The sequence below is a fragment of the Babjeviella inositovora genome (assembly GCF_001661335.1).
Source record: "Babjeviella inositovora NRRL Y-12698 unplaced genomic scaffold BABINscaffold_2, whole genome shotgun sequence".
In the NCBI taxonomy this organism is placed as follows: domain Eukaryota; kingdom Fungi; phylum Ascomycota; class Pichiomycetes; order Serinales; genus Babjeviella; species Babjeviella inositovora.
In genome coordinates this window covers 1,123,856-1,144,800 of record NW_017566839.1, presented here as the reverse complement: position 1 = coordinate 1,144,800, position 20,945 = coordinate 1,123,856, and the positions used below count along the sequence as shown (strand labels likewise).

The 20,945-nt window shown below is 49.4% G+C and overlaps 8 protein-coding genes across 8 annotated transcripts; 3 read left to right on the top strand and 5 right to left on the bottom strand.

Annotated features, from left to right (window-relative positions):
• Positions 1–223: 223 nt before the first annotated feature.
• Positions 224–4,219, top strand: PDS5 (Pds5p; the record flags this gene model as incomplete). The annotated part of the gene is made up of 2 exons (XM_019132448.1): positions 224–316; positions 668–4,219. The coding sequence occupies 2 exons, from the start codon at positions 224–226 to the stop codon at positions 4,217–4,219; spliced, it is 3,645 nt and encodes a 1,214-aa protein (XP_018987216.1).
• A 183-nt stretch (positions 4,220–4,402) lies between these two features.
• BABINDRAFT_160119 (uncharacterized protein) lies at positions 4,403–7,049 on the bottom strand. Its single transcript, XM_019128068.1, has one exon. The coding sequence runs from the start codon at positions 6,784–6,786 to the stop codon at positions 4,654–4,656; it is 2,133 nt and encodes a 710-aa protein (XP_018987215.1). The 5' UTR covers positions 6,787–7,049; the 3' UTR covers positions 4,403–4,653.
• A 1,019-nt stretch (positions 7,050–8,068) lies between these two features.
• Positions 8,069–9,243, bottom strand: BABINDRAFT_160118 (uncharacterized protein). The gene has a single exon (XM_019128067.1). It carries the CDS (start codon positions 9,204–9,206, stop codon positions 8,085–8,087), a length of 1,122 nt encoding a protein of 373 aa, XP_018987214.1. The 5' UTR covers positions 9,207–9,243; the 3' UTR covers positions 8,069–8,084.
• Positions 9,244–10,043: 800 nt separating this feature from the next.
• ECM42 (glutamate N-acetyltransferase) lies at positions 10,044–11,751 on the top strand. The gene has a single exon (XM_019128066.1). It carries the CDS (start codon positions 10,261–10,263, stop codon positions 11,563–11,565), a length of 1,305 nt encoding a protein of 434 aa, XP_018987213.1. The 5' UTR covers positions 10,044–10,260; the 3' UTR covers positions 11,566–11,751.
• Positions 11,752–12,031: 280 nt separating this feature from the next.
• SNF5 (Snf5p) lies at positions 12,032–15,580 on the top strand. The gene is made up of 2 exons (XM_019126927.1): positions 12,032–13,488; positions 14,517–15,580. The coding sequence occupies exons 1-2, from the start codon at positions 12,046–12,048 to the stop codon at positions 15,294–15,296; spliced, it is 2,223 nt and encodes a 740-aa protein (XP_018987212.1). The 5' UTR covers positions 12,032–12,045; the 3' UTR covers positions 15,297–15,580.
• Positions 15,581–15,740: 160 nt separating this feature from the next.
• Positions 15,741–17,179, bottom strand: BABINDRAFT_160114 (uncharacterized protein). The gene has a single exon (XM_019128065.1). The coding sequence runs from the start codon at positions 16,972–16,974 to the stop codon at positions 15,877–15,879; it is 1,098 nt and encodes a 365-aa protein (XP_018987211.1). The 5' UTR covers positions 16,975–17,179; the 3' UTR covers positions 15,741–15,876.
• Positions 17,180–17,669: 490 nt separating this feature from the next.
• On the bottom strand, positions 17,670–18,836 carry BABINDRAFT_160113 (uncharacterized protein). The gene has a single exon (XM_019128064.1). The coding sequence runs from the start codon at positions 18,676–18,678 to the stop codon at positions 17,773–17,775; it is 906 nt and encodes a 301-aa protein (XP_018987210.1). The 5' UTR covers positions 18,679–18,836; the 3' UTR covers positions 17,670–17,772.
• Positions 18,837–19,382: 546 nt separating this feature from the next.
• FPG1 (Fpg1p) lies at positions 19,383–20,819 on the bottom strand. The gene has a single exon (XM_019128063.1). The coding sequence runs from the start codon at positions 20,756–20,758 to the stop codon at positions 19,523–19,525; it is 1,236 nt and encodes a 411-aa protein (XP_018987209.1). The 5' UTR covers positions 20,759–20,819; the 3' UTR covers positions 19,383–19,522.
• Positions 20,820–20,945: the final 126 nt, after the last annotated feature.

The following is a 20,945-nucleotide window of genomic DNA, read 5'->3' as shown; positions in this document are numbered from 1 at the left end:
CAGCAATCTCAACCGGAACATCGTGGCGCGACCCAACGCCTCACTGGTGGCTGGTGTGTCATCGCTTACATAATCCGAGCGCGTTGTTTTCATAATAGTTTGCTGCTCAAATTGACGCGTTTTATTTTTTCGATTTTGGCTCGCTTTCCCAGGGGCGCGCGGCTAAAAAGCGATTCATTTTGCTTTCTATCTCAACTTTCTACCCGCCACCAATTACACCACGATGCCGCTGCTTCAGAAATTGAAGTTCAAACAGAAACTTTTGTCTTCTGCAGTGGAGTCGATCTCTACCAAGGAATTGTTAAACCGTCTTCAGGTATGTTACAAAGGGATGCGAAGGTGCGTGTTGCACGATGCGAGGGGCTATGTCTGTTGGCGAGACCTGGAACACGTATGAGATCTCAGAGGTGCCAATTATGCTCTAGAAAACCATACTAAGGAGTCACGATAAGCGTCACGATATAAGTGGTATCACCGACTTGACCTCTTGTAGGATTTTCGGCAATCCCAATATTCTGCTGATTTACTTGGACATTATTCAACCGAGAAAACAGTCAAATGATTACTTTTTCCGGTAACCCCCCATTTATCCCAGTATCTCCACACCTCTGTTGCCTTACCTTTGACCCCTACTGTATTTTACACCCCAGTACTAACGCCTATATAGAAGCTCTCTACGGAACTCTCTACCGCGGACCAGGACAAGATCAACATCGCCTCCTTCGACGCCGTCAAGGACCAATTGTTCAATAAGAAGCTCTTGAAACACACGAACCAGGGCGTGCAGGCATTCACCTGTTGTTGCTGTGCCGACATTTTGCGCCTCTACGCCCCAGATGCCCCCTTCACGGCGCCCCAACTCAGCGACATCTTCAAAACCATCTTCTTGCAGTTACGGCGCTTAGAGGATGCAGAGAACCCGTACTACCAGCAACAGGTCTACCTTCTCAAAAGCTTGGCCGAGGTCAGGTCCGTGGTGCTCATCACCGACTTGCCGGACGCCGAAAGCCTCGTCGAAAAGGTGTTTACCACCTTGTATGAGCTCGCCTCTGCCAACTTCCCAGCTAAGCTTGAGCCCTTGGCAGCGGACATTCTCTCCGAAATCATCTCCGAGTCCGAAACCATCCCTCACAAAGTGTTGACATTGGTGTTGAACAAGTTTTTATCCAGCGAAACCAGTCTCTCCAATGTTTCAAACCCTGGGTTCAAGTTCACGCTCGCCATCTGTAACATGAATATGGACCGGATGGCGCGACAGATTGCCCAGTACTTTTCCGAGATCATGTACGAAAACACCAACCTGGAGGAAATCTCCGACGCCCAGACCATTGCCCAGCTCGGGAAGATCCACGACTTGTCGCTCGCCATCTGGAAGCACGTGCCTGAACTTCTCGGGTCGGTGATGGGCCTCATCGATGACGAGTTGCTGGCGGAGAACGAGAAGATCAGAGTCCTTGCCACCCAAACCCTTGGTCAGATAATCGGCCATTCACCGTCCAGGGTCAACTTCACCACTGAGCACTCCGAAACCTGGCTCAACTGGATGAAAAAAACCTTGGACGTGAGCCCACGCGTGCGCGCCGAGTGGGTCAAGCAGGCCGCCAATATGGTGCTGATGGTGTCAACCAGCCACCTTCCAGAGGAGATTGTCCACGGGATTAGCAAGTGCTTGCTCGACTCCGACGAAAGAGTGCGGTTTGCCGCCTGTAGGGCCATTGCACGGGTGCCATCAGCCAAGCTCGTGGCCACGGTCTTGGCTACCGACAAAACTTTGCTCAAAACGCTTGCTCAGCTCATTAGAGAGCGTCACCCCGAAATCAGAACCACGGTTGTGCAGGTTTTAGCCACATTGTACGACGACTGCTTCCCGAAGTTGTTCCAGGGCGACGAATCCCTAGACGCTTTGGTCGGCTGGATCCCCGAGCAAATTTTGAACTTGATCTACATCAACGATAGAAATATCAACAGTCTTGTGGACATGGCGGTGTTCGAAAAACTCTTGCCAACCGATGCAAACGCTGAAACCCGTGTCGCGAGACAGTTGCAGGTGATGAGACACTTAGAGCCAAAGGCCAAGCAGGCATTCATGGCCATCTCTAAGCGCCAGCAGCAGCTTGCGGGCGTTTTAACAAAGCTCGTCGAGTTTAGCGAGTCGTACAATGGCGGGGCCGAAACCGCGGAAGAAGACAACGTCAAGACGTTGCAACAGATCGACACGGTCAACAGGTGGCTCTGTGCTTCGTTACCCGAGAATGGCAATGCGTATGAAACTTTGGACCTGTTTGTGAGGCTCAACAACCGCAGATGGTACAAACTCATCCGCTTGGCCATTTCGTCTGAGAGTGACTACGACACCATCGCCAGCTCCATGAAAGAGCTTTTTGCCAAAATGAGCGAGATCAAGGGCAAGAAGGGTGGCGCTGACATGCTATCCACCTTCAAACTCTTGTTATACCGTGCGTCCGTCGTTTTGTACAACAAGTCGAACATTTCCAGTGTGGTTGCTATGTCCAAGGCCCGGGGTTCATTCCAGGAGGCCGCCGATGAGTGGTTGGAGCAAGCGTCAGTGACCAACCCGTCGGTCTTCAAGTCCCATGTACAAACATTGTACGGATTGGTGCTCACCGAGACGAGCGTGGCAAAGTCGTTGAAAACAGTTTTCAGATATTGTAAGAAGTTTCTGGAACAACCTCCACGGGAAGTGACGGACAAGTTGCTGAGTTTGGCGATCTCTGGGACCCCGCAAGAAGCAAAGTACTCCATCAAGATTTTGGGCTTGCACTCCGACACAAAGCCCCTCATCCAGGACGTTTTTGATCTGATCTACCCTCTCAATGCCAAGAGCCCGAAGTTTGTCACCCACTTGTCGTCCGTCGTGCAAATGTTTCTTGAATCGCCACTGGTGTTGGTGTACGATGCTGAGGAGCTTACATCGTTTCTCATCAAGAATATCTTGTTAACAAATACACGCGGTGCGGTGGACTCAGACCCCGAATGGATCAGCGACGAGGCCTTGGAGACGGGTAGCGAGCCTGAACTAAGCGCCAAGCTTTACACGTTGCGTTGTTTTGTCAACCGCTTAAAGTCTTTGGAGACCAGCAGTCATGGGAGTGTGTCGGGGCCTGTGTTCAAGCTCTTTTCAACGCTCATTGGCAGCGGGGGTGAGATTGTGAACCAGAAAACGGGCTTGCCAACTCCGAAGCACTACCAATCACGCTTGCGTCTCGCGGCCGGGTTGCTGTTACTAAAGTTGGCAAAGTTGCCGGTTTACAGCAACATGGTGAACCCGCAAACGGTCAACCGGTTGACGTTTGTGGTCCAGGACCAATCCGAGAACGTCCGTCGGGAGTTTATCACAAAGGCGAAGAAGTACCTCGCGTCTGAAGTGGTTTCCGAGAAGTTCCTTCCATTGATTTTCTTTATGGCCCACGAGCCAAACACGGAGGTGAGGGACGACGTGCAGACCTGGGTCAGATCCTTCAGCACCCGGTGTGCCAGGAGTAAGGATGTCAAATTCGAGAGAACGTTGGTGAGGCTTATCCATATGATTGCCCACAACCAGGAGTTTGCAGACTTGGTGAGTGTTGAAGCCACGCTACTCAAGGGCTTTTCCTATGCTTTGGAGTATATTGCCTTTTATATCAACTGCATTGCTACCCAGCAGAATATCTCCTTCTTGTTCTATCTCGCGAGCAGGGTGAAACAGTACCGCGATAACACCATCGACGAGAGCCTTTACGACCAAGCCGTTGCTCCTGAGAGCGTTTTGAACCTTTACAGAGTGGCAGAGGTGGCTCAGATGGTGGTGAAGGAGCTTCATGATGCAAAAAACTGGACGTTAGAGACGTACCCTGCAAGGATCCAGCTCACAGCGGACTTGTTTGCCCCCATGAAGAGTGTGGAAGAAACCAAGCGTATTGTATCGACCGTATTTGTTCCGGAAACCGCCCAGGCTGAGTTGGCCAAGTTGATCAGACACAAGTTGCAACTGGCGCCAAAGCGAAAGGCTGCTCCAAGGGTCAAGCCTGCGGTTAATCCCGGTACCCCAAAGGCAAAATCTACGCCCGTGAAGAGAACCAAGTCTCCGAAATCGAAGGTTGCTAAGAAGGCTAAGGTGGCAATCAATCCGGAGGATCTTCGTAAAAGTTCTCGTTCAAGAAATAATGTTAGTTATACGGTGAGTGACTCCGAAGAGGAAGAGACCTCTGATTTTGAATAATGTTCACACGCAATGAATTGTTTTACAAAGTTGGTAATGCTAAATCTGAAATAATTATAGATTGTGACCAGTAGGATGGGTATAATGAACAGACAATGAAGGAGTTAAATTAATATCTAGGACGTTGGGACTCCGATTTGGAAACGTGATTTGAGCTTTCTGTATTTCTAGGTAGCTAGTTATCGCTTAAATTTCGGTAATCAACCGTTTCGGCGCAACAGTCTTGGAGGAACTCATATATTCACCCGTCCTATCTTGGTCTCGATACGTCCCCGTTAATGCGATAAATCAATGCCTATCGAAACCCCGAAAGTTTCACCGGTAAGCACCGGGAACGAACTATTATTTGTTACACTGGATCTGGCCAGAAACATAACCGGGAATTGTAACGCCCTCTCACACAGACCAGGGTTACATTTGATTACACAAATATATTACGACTTCAAAAATGCCAACACAGATGCCCTACCCTTCGCTTGAAGGAGCCTTTTGATCTGAAGCAAGTCTTCGATTTCGCCCTCCGCCAAAGACTCCACGTCGTCGCCGGAAACCACGTAGTCTAGGGACTGACGCGCTTTTTGCTGTTTCGCGTCAATAATATCGCAAAGCCCAAGTACCTCCAAGTCAGATAGCGCAACGCGGACCAAAGCCGAAAAATTGGTTTCATCTATACCAGGAGGATCCCCAGGGGGTAAGGCGTTGGACGAAGAGCGTGTTTCCTCAAGGATGGGCGATGTAGTAATCCCAGAGACAGATTCTAGCTTGATACCCTTTTTCTCTGGTCCCTCCGAGTTAACTTCCTCAGTAGCTTCCTGAATGGCTTTCTCAATGACTTCCTGGGTAGCATCCTCGGCTCTACCCCGCGAATTAGGCCCCTCTGCACCCTCTACGCCTTCCTCCCTTTCAGCTTCATTCTTCCATTTGGTGGCGGTGATAAAGTCAAGAAGGATCCCCTTCTCCGGGATCCTATACTTCACCCCGTCGATGCTGAATGCCCTTCGCAAAGCCCTGGACGCTGGCGCGGCGACCCCGTTCTCCGTTGCATGGCTTTCAAAGTACGGTGGAGTGGGCAACACCACCGGCTCCATCTCTTCATCCAGATAATCGTACAGTTCGAGGTCTACCTCGATATTCCCGTTGTTTCTGAACCCGTGGCTTACGCTGATATCCACAATGGTGCCCTTCAGCACAGCGCGCTCCCTTTCGAGCACCAAATCGTCGGTGTGGTTGGGGCACTTCCACTTGCTGCCCAATGTCTTGATTGTCGCAAGCGGCGGAGACAAACAGTCGAGGTGCCAGGACAATGGACAGTACTCGCATGTGGTAATTGGCTGCTCTAGTCCTGTGCCCTTGCACCGGTAGCAGATGAGCGGCCGGCCGTGCTTGTCCAACACGGGATCTACATCCTCTTTGGTAGTGCGCACGAGCTTGATCTCGGGCTTCAAGTCCTGGTCCTGGTACTCGCCGTACGCGTTAGCCGAAACGCCGTCAAAGTACTCCACGATGCGCTTCGGGAGGAGAAACTGGTTGGGGTTGCGCCTCTCCATCTGGTTCATCAACTTGCTGAACATGCCTACCAGGTAGGTCTTGGCCGGATGGGCCTTCACATAACACTCACGGCAGAACCACGCGTCATCAGGCAACGAATCTTCGTCAAACGGAGGATCGCAACAGGCAAAATGGAACGATTTGGGACACGCCTCGCAACATAAGAAGATCCCCGGCTCACCACACGCGGCACAAAAGTCTTCGTTATCGCGCGTAGGGTCCGACGCCTCCACCGTTGCCGCACGCGGCTTTCCCGTAAGCCCGCCATCGAACCCGAACGTGGACTGTGTGGGCTTCTTTGGCGAGGAAAACTTGATTCGTTTCTTCTTGGCGTCGTCGGGAGACGTCTGAGAGGGAAGTCGTGGGGTTTGCGTGGGCGTAGAGGGGGGCGAAAACCCCCTTTTTCCAAGCCTGACATCCGAGTTGTCCTCCACCTCTGTACTTCCCGGCTTGGGGACGGCCTTGATACCGTCTAGGGACTCCCGGACGGTGCTTTTGGTAGTGATTGCCTCTGATTTTGCCGTCTGTAAACTCAATATGAGTTTTTCCTCCGCGCGCGACTCCGCGTCGGCGGTGGACTCGCGCGTGGACTCCTGGGACGATTCCCCGGACTTGCGCTGCGGCGTCTGGGACTTGCTCTGGGAGCCCTTCCGTCGGGCACTGAGGTTTTTTGGCCATAGCGACTCCTTTTTCACCTTTGACAGCGGAAAGGCCGCGAGAGGAGCCCCGGTAAAGACGGGCGCCGGCTCATCTGGAACAGGTTCCTGCCACTTCTGCTTGTTGTATGAGAGTGTGACGTGTTTTGACGGGCTTTCGGGGGTCAATACAGGCAAAGATCCGCCTATATATGGCAGTGGCGAGAGCTCCGCATATACTGGCGTTCGCGCCTGGAGCGATACTCGTTTGGACGAGCGTCTTTTGGTTTCCGGTTCGGGCGTCGGGGATGCGCTTGGCAGCAGTTCAATAGACATCGGACAACTAGTGTCGGGTGATATTTGCATCGCGTGTAAAAGCGGCATATAACTTAAAGGCAGCAGGACGCGTTATCTGGGAGGGGCGGGTCACAAATAGCGTGGAGGTTGTAGTGTCACGGTAGGTAAAAAAAAAAGTAGATCCAATTTTATAACGCGCGAATTCCGAGGCAGATAGGTGCACGAGGGTTGGATGGATGCTTTTTCTAGGGGAAATAATCGAATCTATTTGTATAATGAAACTGATAATGTACAGTTATGAGTATAATTGGGTTTGGATAAATATGTTTGTTTGGGATATTAAGGAGGAGGTGGTTAGGGTCCAATCGTGTTTCAGTCAAGCGGGCTAATGTTTAGAGCGCGGGAATGTTCGGCTGGGACGCGTCAATTGAACGCGTCCCGGTCGGAGACGAATTATGGAAGGATCGGAAGAAGAAGCGGAAGAATAAAAAAGAAAATGTAAAAGATGGCTGATAGTGGCTAGGATATTATAAATATGAAGGAAAAAGAACGGATAATCTGTAGACAGGGTAGAAGATGGCAATTGTGTACGTGAAGTAAAGGATAAAGGAGGTGAGAATCGCTTGCGTAAGGCAGACAAGATACCGAACCTTTGGTGAAAAGTGGACTGGAATTACAGAACAATGTACTTAGTTTCACTTGGAAGAAGAAACTTTAATGAAAGATATGTTTTGGGGTGACGAGAAAGGCAATGGTACCAGGTGTAGCCAATCAGCTGGCCTAACTCTAACAGGTAACCTTGGCCCAAATATCTCTCACTGATACAGGTTAATAAATGAAATAGAAACTAGAATCTTGGGTGTAGCAAAGAGGGGTACCTCTAGAACGAAGGTGATATTTCCTTCAAAAATCTCTGGTGAACACTCCGCATATTACATCATAAACGAGACATGAATAACCCAATTTTAGAGTCAAACTTCCTTCGGCTTCAAACAGTATACACTTTACTTTATCATTTTCCCAAGGATTCATAAGAAAACACCCATTATTCCCACCGTACTCTCCTTCAAACACCTACAGAGAGGATGTTTGACGGCAATTTCGTGATCCTAGCGCTGGTGCTAGGAGTTATACATTAACTGGAAATTCCAAGCGATATTCCGTATAAGCTTTATAACTTCATATTGTTGAGATGTGTCCACTGCTTAGCCATGTCCATCAATGACTGCACTATTTACATCTTGGTCATATCACAAGGGCTAACAACCAGGACGTACATACTCGGCATGCTCTAGATCGCATTACTACACGATTTTAGGAACACACGAATTATAATCTATATAATAGTATACATTAACAATAACCCCGTCTCGCTGGCTCATTTGTTATGCCTTCTTCTTGTTGTTCTTCTTCTTGGTCACCTTCAAGTATGGCTCGGCAAGCAAGTCTAAAAGCACCTGGTCCTCGATCTTCTTCTCGCTCTGGAACTTTGACGCATCAAACTCGGGGCTGGTCAACCTGACCAACCCGGTCTTGGTGACCCCGATGGTGGTGTAAAACTGGGCAATAAGCTCGCCCTTCTTCTCTCTCATAACGTCATACGCCTGCATAATCTTGTGCTCGGAGCACTCATGCAACCCAGTCTTGCCCTTGGTTGGGTCGTCCAAATTTCTGATAGAGAAGGGAAAGAGCAAAGCACCCTTCTTCTTAAACTCAGCAAGCACACCGTGGGACTGCTTCAACTTCAAGGAGTAAGTATTCCCCGTCAACTTGAAGATGGTGGTTCTGACCTCGGCTGGGTTCACGGCACCGGTACCGGTAGAAACAAGCACATCCAACCCGTACACCTCGCCCTCCTCGAAGGTCATGGTGTCAACTTCGGCCTTTTGTTCGTCCGATGGGTTGATAATCACCTCCTTGAAGCCGGTCAACACGTTCTGGTCTTGGTTGTGGGTCAACATGCCCTCCAAGCCACTACACCCGTAGGCCTCCGCGACTTGGTCGACGACTCTGGTGACGTCCCAGTTTCTTCTGCCCACCTTGATGCTTCTCAAAGCCGCTTCGGACGCATTCCACGCGGCCAAGACTACATCAGCAGCACGCCCGGTAGCGACTTCCACACCAACAACCACGGTTTCGGCCATGATGGATGCGTAGCCGTCGATCTGAATCCCCAAAGCGATCTTGGCGACATCACCCCCGACCAAAGCGACATTGGCCGGGTCAGCAGCGGCGTACGGCGAGTTGTGCGCAGCAATGTTGTTTGGGGACACGGAGGTAGGGAAAGCAATGCCCTTAGGAATCTTGGACGTCTTCTTGTTGTTGTAGATCTGGGACAATTCTTCCGCCAAGAGCTCGTCACCCTTGACACAGATGTCGTAGATCATGGCGCCTGGCACCGCGAGGGCTTTGACCTGGGCGAACACGCGCGCGGTGATTTCACCTGCAAGCTTGTACTTTGCGATGACGTCAGAGTTGAGGATGGAGGTGTCTGGTTGGGCTGACATTATAATACAGGTGGTTATAAAGAATAAAGGGTAAGAGCTGGGTTGGATGTAGAGAGTCGTTTATGGTTGCTGGGAAACTGAACAATTTTTCAAGATAGTCACGTGTGAGCCGCACAGCGAGGTGGGGCTTAGCTGGGAGGGAATATTCTGTTCATGGGGTGATTTTACGAGTATATGGCTATATTAAATCTTTACAACTAGATTGAAGGCAATAGAGGGGTTATATCAAGATTGGGAAATAATGTGTACTTTGGGAATTTTTGAAGGCTCTATATTCGTGGCTAAAGCTGTTTTGTCCGCGCGAGAGCTAATACTGTGATTGCGATTTGAAAGTAGATATTGGAGACTTTGGCGTTATACTAACTTTCTTTGGTTAAAAGTTGGCACATCTATGTTTTTCAATTAGACGGATATTACAATGCAAGCGTATTACCTTAACAGGAGCCGTATACACAGATTTCAAGAGTAAGTATACCTGCATTCCCTCAATTGCAAACTAATAGCAGATTCGGGTGACTGCACATACGCTTACTCTTGAAACCTATGTACGCTAATGCCTGCTCACTAATATAATCTGAAGTAAATGAACCAATAAAATACTCCCATACCGTCTCAAGACGTCAGTCTTAACCCCAAGTGGTATGTACCTTATGTCCCCGACAACGCACCAGCAGCTTCTCGTTTCCATTTGCGGAAATATCCAACCACGTGATGTCTGAAACACCGCGGCTAATTCTCCACTCGTATTCCAACACACCGAGACACTCGAACGAGCTTATCCATCCTATCAGACCCAAAAAGAGCAACCTAAACACCCAACCGGTGCAGAAACATATACCGCTTCATTATTGTTGAATTATCTATTAATACCAGACAACCTCCGTATGGACATTCTCATTTTTATCTTATATTCCCAACATGCATCCTGCATGCACCTGCTCCTGAGTCATGGAGAAAATTCGACCTATGCCCCTGGGGCATAAAACCTTTCCCCTGCTCTCTTTTCTTCTTTCTTCCCCTTTGCATTTTCCATACCCCCCTCACATACCAAACAATGATATCCTTCTCTCTCCGCCGCTTCACCACCACTTCGCTTGCGCGAGCCGCGGACAAGTCGCGTTTTGTTCCCCTCAGCGGCACGTACCCGAAGGGGTTCAAGGTTGGTGGGCTCCACTGCGGGGTGAAGAAAAACGGAAACCTCGATTTGGCGATCTTAACGTCGGATATTCCCGGCTCCGTCGCCGCTGGTGTGTTCACCACCAACAAGTTTAAGGCCGCGCCGGTACTTGTGTCCCAGAGCGTCCTCAAGCAGACCGACGGTGTGAACGTGAATGCAATTGTGGTAAACAGTGGCTGTGCGAATGCTGTTACAGGTGAAGGCGGTATGACAGACGCCAACTTAATGGTGGACACGGTGGACAGGGCTTTGGGTAACTCCCGCCCTTCCACGCTTGTGATGTCCACTGGTGTGATTGGCCAGAGATTGCCGATCCAAAAGATCACGGACGGGATTCCAAAGTTGATTGCCTCGGGTTTGGGCGACTCCCACGAACACTGGTTGAACTGTGCCAAGGCGATTTGCACCACTGACACGTTTCCAAAGTTGGTTTCCAAGCAGTTTGCGGTTAATGGCATCACCTACACCCTAGCGGGGCTCGCTAAAGGTGCGGGGATGATCTGCCCTAACATGGCGACACTCCTTGGTTTCTTTGTCACCGACGCCCCAGTTTCCCAGCCGGCACTTCACTCCATCTTGAAACACGCCACTGACAGATCCTTCAACTGTATCTCGGTTGACGGGGATATGTCCACCAACGACACCATTTCCGCGATTGCAAACGGTGCAGCCGGCGGTGCCACCATCACCGAAGGCACGCCTGAGTTCAAGGTCTTGCAAGACGAAATCACCGGGTTTGCCCAGCAGTTGGCACAGTTGGTTGTCAGAGATGGCGAGGGTGCCACTAAGTTTGTCACAATCAGGGTCGAGGACGCGTTGAGCTACACAGACGCTAAGCAGGTGGCGTCGTCCATCTCTAATTCTGCGCTAGTCAAAACCGCGTTGTACGGGAAGGACGCTAATTGGGGAAGAATCCTTTGTGCGACCGGCTACGCCGGTGTGGAGGTGGTTCCGGCCAAGACAAATGTCTCATTTGTGCCGAGCGACGGCTCTGCCGAGTTGAAGTTGTTGGTTAACGGTGAGCCCGAGAATGTGGACGAAGCCAGGGCCCTGGAGATCTTAGAAGCGGAGGATTTGGAGATTGTGGTGCAATTGGGCACGGGTGGCGGTGCCGCGGCCAAGTTCTGGACCTGTGACTTTTCCCATGAGTATGTGACTATTAATGGAGACTACAGATCGTAGCGAGAGCGTGCACCGGTGAACTCGAGCTTAGGCAGTTAATAAATTGTATGATAATTATCAGCTGAGCCAGTAGAGGTCAAGCGCATAGTTGGAATCTACAGCCTTATACTGGCTATTTATTCCAGGGCAGCATGGCCTAATAATATTTGAGGTAAAACATGAAAGAAAAGGGCAGCTGAAGTTATTCCTCATGGGCACCTGCATTTGCGAACTAATAATCTTGTCAGAGCGTTCTCCAGTTAACCACTCAGAAAAAAAAATCGAGGTTGGGGGTGGATCTGTATGAATCCCTCAAATTTATTCGGATTAATTCCTGGATTCTACCTCAGAACATCAGATAATCCATGCAAGCAAGCCACCTATAGCATCCTGCATCTATCTTTGGTCGTGCGTTGCCCAGCCTCTGGTTCGCGCTCGGGTTCTCTATTTGAACATCTCGGCATGACAACAACCCATAACCATTCATCCATCAACCGCAATATGAGTTTTCAGCAGGGCTATACGCCGTTCCAAGAGCACCATATCCATGGGAATCAAATGAACCAATATCCGCCCCAGGCTCTGCACAACGTCCAGGGCATCCCCCATAACCAGGTCAACCAAATGGCCCAAATGCAGCACCCGTCACACCAAATGCTTGAGTCGCAGCTTCCACCGCAACTCCCAGTTGCACCCAAACAGAGGCCCGTTCCATGGTCGGAGCGCCTCCTCCTGGAAGGCAAGGAAGTGCCGACAGACACGCTCATGTACGAACAAATCACTTCTCGTGACGCCGCCAACATTGCAAATTCCCATAGCGAGCGCCAGTCGATGGCGTACCGCAGTGTGGGCCGTCTTTCGCGTGACCTCAAATTCTACGACACCATCAAAAACCATCGCTTGCGCTCGATCCAGCGCAATGTGGGCGGGATCTGGGGCGACGGCTACGCTGGCTACGGAAACGGCATCACAAATGGCAAGACGCAGCTCGTGCTTCCGGCACACCGAAAAAAGCCGTCGCGGTTGCCGGATTACCACGTGTCGCGCGCACGCACGCTCCACCAGGCGGACGCGCCAGAGGAGTTGGTGCCGATCCGGCTCGAGTTCGACGTCGAGCGTGACAAGTTCAAGCTCCGTGATACGTTTTTGTGGAACATCCACGAGCAGACTGTGACGCTCGACCAGTTTGTGAGCGGGATGATGGAGGACTATCGCATGGCCAACCCATTGTGCGGTGAGACGATCCTCACGGCGATTCGCGAACAGCTCGCAGAGTACCATCCCGCCGTGCATGTACCAGCGCAACCGAGCGATATGCGTGTCACGATTAAGCTCGACATCACCATCAGCAACAACCAGTTGCTCGACCAGTTCGAGTGGGACATTCTGAACCCAGACAACGATCCCGAGGAGTTTGCCTCGGTTATGTGCGCTGAAATGAGTCTTCCCGGCGAGTTCGAGACGGCGATTGCCCATGCAATCCGCGAGCAGGTCCAACTCTTCACGCGCGCCTTGTTCCTTGTGGGCTACAAGTTTGACGGGTCGTACGTTGCAGAGGACGAGATTGCCCACCATCTTTTGCCAGGCATTACCCACGAGGAAGTGTACCGTGCGAGAGCGGTGGTGGGTGGTTTCTCGCCCTCTTTGATCGATATCACTAACAACGAGTTGGAGCGCTTGGACAAAGACCGCGAGAGAGAATCCAGGCGTAAACGCAGACAGGGCGGCCGGCTGGGCAGAAGAGGCGTGCCCGCTTTGCCCGATCTCTCGGACGTTCCCAGGACGTTCCGAACTCCGGTGCCATCTACGGTTTTGCCTGGTGCCTTGGACTTGGGACCAAGTGTGGAGTCGTTCACGGAAGTGATTGAGACGTACACGGTGCCGAATCCAAAGTTCGAGGCGAAGCGGGTGGAGGTGCCGGCAGTGCCGGAAAGAAACGATAGTGTGCGGGTACAGTACGGTCCGCTGTCATTGATAGTGTCGATCAAATTGCGAAGGTTTTAGAGACTTAAGAGATGGATCAGGTCAGGCGCCATGATTATATATCTCAATCATGATAATTTTAAGTGCATGTGGTTAATATTTGGTGTAGAGATAGGCAGTGTGTTGGGTCGTGGTACAATCATAGGGGTTATCCCGGCAGCTATAGTATCTAAACACAATTTATTGTCATTATTAATTATCTCTATTATACTATTTTTCGATTCAGAAGTTGACTATGCGTTTCATATATCAGACAAGCCAAATGCAATCAAATATTACTCTCTCAGAATTCGTCTTCACCCATCTCCGCTCCAACGTAGAGAGACATGGCAATCATCTAAGCTCTCACTGCCTCCAGAAACTACTTCAAAACTGTTACCCACAGCTTCATTCACACCGTGTAATTGTTCCAACAACTCTAGATTTCACTTATAAGGTTACTGGGTATACTTTAAGGCCGAACCCCAGGGGCACACCAACACACCTCATTTGTCCAGGCGTTTTTGCAACTCTGCTATGCGGATCTAAGCTTTTTAATGACGTGCTACAGTTCAGATATGGTCCCGTCGGAGCATATTCTGTGGCATTTCCACCTTTTTAAATTAGCCTAATATTTTCCGGACACCTTTTGCACCTGGTTGCGATCTATATAAACGAGTTGCTAGATATATTGGTGCCCATGAACAATGGTGTAACCAACAACTCGGTTAAAACGTGCGGCTCTCAACCTTTTGTTCAGGCGTTACGCCACATGCGATATAAACATGCGCAATCGTGCCCGATCACTTCGCCCCTCTCTTACCATTTCAAGCTCTCACTTGGTACACTTCAATACTGTTCATCGTTTTTCGTTGCTACTCCGTCTTGGACTCTCATTTCTAGCCTTTGACCCTTCATTTTAACCAAGAATATTTCATCTTTGCTAATGGCACAGTATCAAGAAGTAAGTATCCACTAAAAATCCTCTAACGCAGTACTAACCATTCTAGTTACCCAACGTACTATTCACAACTGAACCGCAAGAAGGGTCTTCCGATGAAAACGCTCACGGCACTATTTCGCCCTCCATTTCCCGCTTTCCGTTCCTCTCGCGCTTCCGGTATAGTCCGCTTGGGCGCATATTCCCTAAGGCCACCCCCGCCCCCCACGACGGCGTTTTCAGCAACCTCTCTGCCAAGCCGACGGTGGAAGATGACTCGGACAACCAGTTGCCAGCCTACGCAGACGTAGAAGCGGACCCGCTTCCGTTCTACTCCCCTGAATTGGACGGTGAAGACTTGTTTATTGACGGGCTTCCAGTGGGGGACTTGGTGAGCTTTTTCTGGAACATTATGATGGTGGTGATTTTCCAGTTCCCCGGGTTTGTGCTCAGCTACTTGCTCCACACGTCCCACGCCTCTAAAGCCGGTTGCAACTTGGGACTCGGCTACACCTTGATAAGCTGGGCGTACGCAATGTGCAAAGTAACAGAAGATGGGGGGACCTCGGAGACTACCCCGCAAAAGGTGATCCTCCTGGAACCAAATGGCATTGACACTATTGGGACTCTGGAAGGTTTGGATACATATCACTCGGACCTTCCAGGGCTAGAGACCGTGACGATAGAAAGGGGCAAAAAAATCTTGTCGCTGCCTGCGTTTGTGTGGTTGTTGTTTGGTGCGGGCTTGTTCATAACGCTCAGAGCGGTCTGGGAGCTCGTCCAAGTAAAGCGCATGGAATCAAAGGTGATGTACGGTGGATGTCCCGCGGAAGACGAAGAGTATGTGTAAGCGAGAGGAATTATCGGCATGCGTTGAAACATATATGGTTTAAGTATGAGCTTCTGGTGGTATAATGGGTATTTTTGGGTCTACTTTCAAGTTCTGTGTGGTGGCTTTTTGTGTAGTCCCTATTGAAGGAAAATAACTCTAATTTGGAATAATGGATCTGCTTTTCAGATAGTTGAGGCGTGGTTGTTGCAATAAGGTATGAAATTTTCACATCAATGTTTGATCGATATTATTTCGATGATGGCAGGTTCAATACTAAGGCCTAGTATCCAAGCTGCTTCTCGCGATAGCGGCACTTGCTCTAACGATTTGTATAACTGTGTACCTTAACAGATTGCCCCATCAATAATTTAATACCGCGATGGATAGACTAGTGCCAGCTCATCCCGAAACGGTAAAATTTTAGGCGTAGCAAGGAGTTTCATTCACTAGAATACACATGACAGAACTCCGTATTTCAGTCTATAGTCAATAACATATCCTTCCTCTACCTACATTCAATAAAATACCCTTTCCCTACCTACATTTGATCTCAAACCTTCATCTGTTACGCAAACACCTCTCGTAAACAAATAGTACCCTAGCCTAAATTTAGCCCCAACTCGTCAAAAATATCGTTCAAGTTGCTGTTCATGTCGTCCCCCACAAGCATATCACCCATGTCATAGTCTCCGTTGCCGGCACTGCTGTCGAGCATCCCATCCTGCCCTAACATCATCATGTCTTGATAGTTCATCTCCTCCTCCTGCCTGTCTATCGGCGGCATGGGCGCCGAAGCCAGAACCTGCAACGAAGCGGGCATTTCGGGTATGTTGAGGTCTATATCCTGGTCCTGGTCCAAGCCAGCGCTGTTGACGAAATCATCAAACTGCGACATTTCATTGTCATAGTCGAAGTAATCGTCTGTGTTCATCATGTCGGTGTTGGGCATAGGGGCTGTATCCGGCTTTTTGGTGCTGGCGAGAATCGGAGCCGGAACCGGAGCATCCGAGTGGGTGTACAAGTTGTTCAAGATATCCGTAGGGTTGGTAAACTTAGCCTGCGATGGAGACGTCGAATGGGCCTCGGGGCTGTGCATGGCCGGCGTCTTGGCCTGTTCCTTCGCCTTCTTGGCCTCTGCCAGCTTCCGGGCCTTTTCCCGCTTGTCCTCCTCTGCCTTTTCTTTTTTAGCCTGTTCCTTACGGGCCTTTTCTTTTTCCTGTTCCTCACGCACGCGGGTCTTCTCGCGCTCTTCCATCTGTCGCTTCTCTGCCTCCTCGCGCTCCCGCTGCTCTTTCTCCTTTTGTAGCTTCTCCGTCTCCTGCCTCTTCAACTCGGTCAAGACTTTCTCCCTCTCTGCCAACTCCCGCGCGAGTCCCGCCTTCTTCTGCTGTAACGGCCCCTGTTCTTGCGTCGCGTATTTCACCACCATATCGAGCTCGTCCAACTGGCGCCACTGTGCGAGAAGACAGTCGTCCAACGCCTTCAAGTCACGCGAGAGCACCGTGTGCACACTTGACTTGCCGAGATCGTCAAACCCGCGCGCCGTGCCGCTCGGTGCGAACGCGTTCGCCGAAAGATGGTAATTGTTGTTCGCATGGATTACATTGAGCGACTGGTTACTCTGGATCACCGGTTCTTCCGTCTTGACACCAAATATCTGCTGGTGTGCGGCGTTACCCAAGCTGAGCGCATTCATAATGAACCCCATCGATACCAAAACGTTCTAAATGTTAGTGCCTGGAAAAACAAACCTCAAGAGCTGTAATACATACATCAAAGGCGATATTCAAGTTGCTGATGGCTATCTCTGAAGAGGTAGCATCCGTAGGGACTGTTCTTTGTGGCATGGCATGTGATGGAGAGCAGACCAGATAAGGATATTTTTGCGATAGCGCTTTTAAGTCGGAGTGAGCGTTGAGAATCGCCATGCGGCGCCCATGCGCCAGAGCAGTCAGGGGGCTAGCGCCGGCCGCTCTTACACCGCAGGAGTCGAAAACTCCAAATTTATATGGGACTGAAAACGGTAGTGCGTGCAGTATGTAACATATGTTATACGTGGGGCGCGAAGTGGCAAGACTGGGCTCTAACCTGATCACTACATCCAAAGAATTTGAGACCATATGAAAGTTTTTATTAACTATACATATGTGTATATAGTAAAGGTGTATTTTACCACTCACATATTTTTATTCCAGTCTCTGATTCGTACGCATGTAGCTTTATATATGAAAATATGGGCAAGATATTCACAAGATTTTCACAAAGAGATTCAATATTGTTAGGATCTTATAAAAAAATCTTGATATACGCTCCCCCTTCGTAGTATATATATATATAATTCAATTTAGTTAAATTCAACTCATTTTAGGATGCATTTTAAAATGGATTATCGCGCGATAATACAGATGACTATTAAATTAGAAATTAAAACCATATAAAATACTCAATCAAGATTACAAGTAAAAAAGTTCAAGACTTCAAGTTTTCTCATTGTCTAAAACTTAGTCCACTTCCACAAAGACTCATCCGGGTTGAGCAACTCTCTGTCATTATCAGCGTGGTAAGCAAGACCCTTACCTTCGCCCTGGGAAAGGAAAGTTTGCAAGTAGAAGAAAAAGTCCTTAAAGTTGAAACCATCGGCCAACTTAGCCTTAGCTTCGGCCAAGGTGTCCTCCGCCGACACGTACTTTCTCTCCAACTTAACATCGTGCGACTGCTCCCACTTGCTGATAACATCTTCCTGGGTGACGCTGTCAGAGTAGACCTTGATGGTGTCCTTCAACGTGGCCGGAGGAGTGGAGGCCACCACGGCAACGGTGTTGGCAATATCCGGGAACGAGGAAACATTGAACTTAAAAGCCGGGTCACCTCTGATAGTGGCGGTCTTGGACTCTGGATCGATACCGACGTGGCCAACGATTTCATACAACCAGGCGCCAGGCGCGATGAAGAATGAATTGTAAATATCAACCACCTTCAAACCTGGGTTTTGTTCACGCGCAGCCACAGAGTGGGCGGTCTTCCCTGTAAAGGCAGGGATAGGGAGATAGCCGGTATTGTCAAGGTCAGACCCGAATTGAGATGGAATGTAGACCTTCAAAGAAGGAGCGGCCTTGATAATAGACAAAATTGCCTTTCCGTCAACAGCATGGCCAACCAAGGAGACAAACACACTGGTGCCATCTAACACATCCTTGAAGGAAGAAGTGTCATCCACAGAGGCTTCGTAGTACTTGATCGCAGCCGAGTCCTGCTTGCCTTCCTTAGAGCGGGTAATGACTCTGATTGGCAACTGGAATCTGGAGCTGAACTCGGAAGAGGTGAGCGAGTCGAGGATTGGCTTACCCAAGGTCCCGTTAGAACCGAAGATGGCGACGATTGGCTTGTATGATGGAGACATTGTGTATAGTTGTATAAGAGGATTGTTGATGATGATAGAGCACAATATATGTTCGATTGGAGCGGGTGGTGGTTTATTTATAGTTTCAGGATGAGCTCGATGTGGCACCACTAAGAGGTGTGAAACTGTGGTTGAGAGGTGGCATACTTCGATGACAAACGTTAGTTAGTGCGTAATACCACGATTACGTGTACAATTTTTTTAGCACAAGATTAATAATGCTGATTCAACCATGCCATGCATAATCGGCCTAATCTCGGGGTCAAAGGCCGCATATGTGGTGATCTTCGTGGCGGTAACGTCCCTAAGTGGTAAAGAGTGGCTGGTAAGACAGGCCTCCACACTTATATCTTGCATAAGTGTGGCGTGGAAAAATTTGTAATCTTATATAATTGGGTCGAACGCCGCACTACGGCTTACGTCAACTCTCTACGCTGTGGGCGCACATGGCTCCACAATAATCAGGTTGGTACAACCAAGGTTCGAAAAGGTTAGAAATTTTGCTGAATAAAACACAGCTATGCTCCAATAGTCCGCTGACAAATGGTGCTTAGTGACCTCTGATCTTCATGCTTTTGCAACAACAGGTACGTGGTATACATGCACAGACCGCAAAAGCCCAAGAGGAGTGTTCGGGAAGCCAAGTCCATCCCTCCCATTGTATCTGCATCGGCAGGTCTGCAGATGTAAAAATTTAAAGATGTCTATTATTAAGTTACAGTATTCTAGTAAACTTAGGTAACCCCTAGACTCTGAAGTGTAAACTCTTTAAATATTTCCGAAACGGCTTAGTAACCTAGATATCTTCCCGGCCCTACCGCTAATGCTCACCCTTTCTCAGAGCTCAGTTCTTCTTCCTCTTAGACCGCTTAAGTGTGACCTCCTCCACCTTGAAACCGGCGACGGTAATTTCCAGAACCTCTAAAACGGCTTCTTCTTTGACCTTCCGCTTCTGCGCCATATCCATACTCTTGAACGTCTTCTGCACCTCCGGAACAAAGCAGCTGGTCCTTCCTCCGATGGTGATAAAGTCCACATCGTACCCGTCAGAGGTCTTGACTTTGACGTTCTTACGTCTCTTGCCCCAGCGGTAGGGCATCAACCAGTCTTTCGGGAACTGCAACACCTCCGCTTCGTATTTTACCGCCGTTTCGCACACAAATATCACCGTCTCATAGAGCTTTTCTATCAACGGGTGTATGGTCCCGTCGCTGCTGATGACACTTGTGAGGATTTCATTGGGATGGATGCGGGCCTGGAAACAGATCTCGTCCGCCATCCAGTTTCCAACTCCGGAAAAGATTGTTTGTTCAAGCAACAACGACTTTATGGGTTTCTTTTTGGAAAGCACGAGGGCCTGGAAGTCCGGGAGCGACAATCTCGGTTTTCCGTGGTTATTTGGATCCGGGTCCCCACTGACAAACGGTGGCGACGAGTCAAAGTACGAGGACTTCAGGTAGTCCGGCCCCAACTCCTTGAGAGGCGAGCACTCGCACACTAGCGACTTGTTGGATTGGACCTTTGGCCCCGTCAAGTGTCTGATCCGCCCCAACCGTCTGGGATCCACAAAAGACAAGTCAATTGTGTGTCCTGTACTCTCGTTCTGTAACTTCATGATTAGCTTAGAAAACTTTGGTGGCCACACCTCTTCGGGTTCCTTGTCTCCAAACAAACCCTCCTTCTCAAACTTTGCTTCGTATTTGATTTTGTCCTCTTCCTTTTTGATCTGCTCCAATACGAGCTTGTCGCCTCCGCCTTCCATGAAGACCATGCTGGATGGGATGTTGTTCAATTTGATCCACCCCGTCATCCCGAAGTGCATAACCAAGACTGAGGTCTCAGGACTGCCATCGCTCGAGGAAAGACGGATCCAGAAGTACTTGCCGTGCCTGCCGACACTCAAAATAGTAGTATTTAGGAGTTTGTCGTGGAGATCCAGTATTTTTTCGGTGTTTTCGGGGTCTTTTAAAAAGGGAAAGAGTAGACTGTCTTCCTGGAGACCTAATGAGACGATCTTGTGGTTGAGGGTGTTTCTGCGTAGCTGGGCCACCGCGTGGGCAACTTCACCGACTTCTGGCATTATAAGACGGTCGGTAAGACTAAGAATGGATCGGAACCTTTCAGCGAATGGTTTGGAAAAGGGTTTTACTTTAAGATATTATTCGGTCATGCACGATACGGGGGGCAAAAAAACAAGAATAGCTCCTAGCAGGTTCGAACCCCGACCATTTACATGCAGGATAGTATAATATGTCACTATACACAGG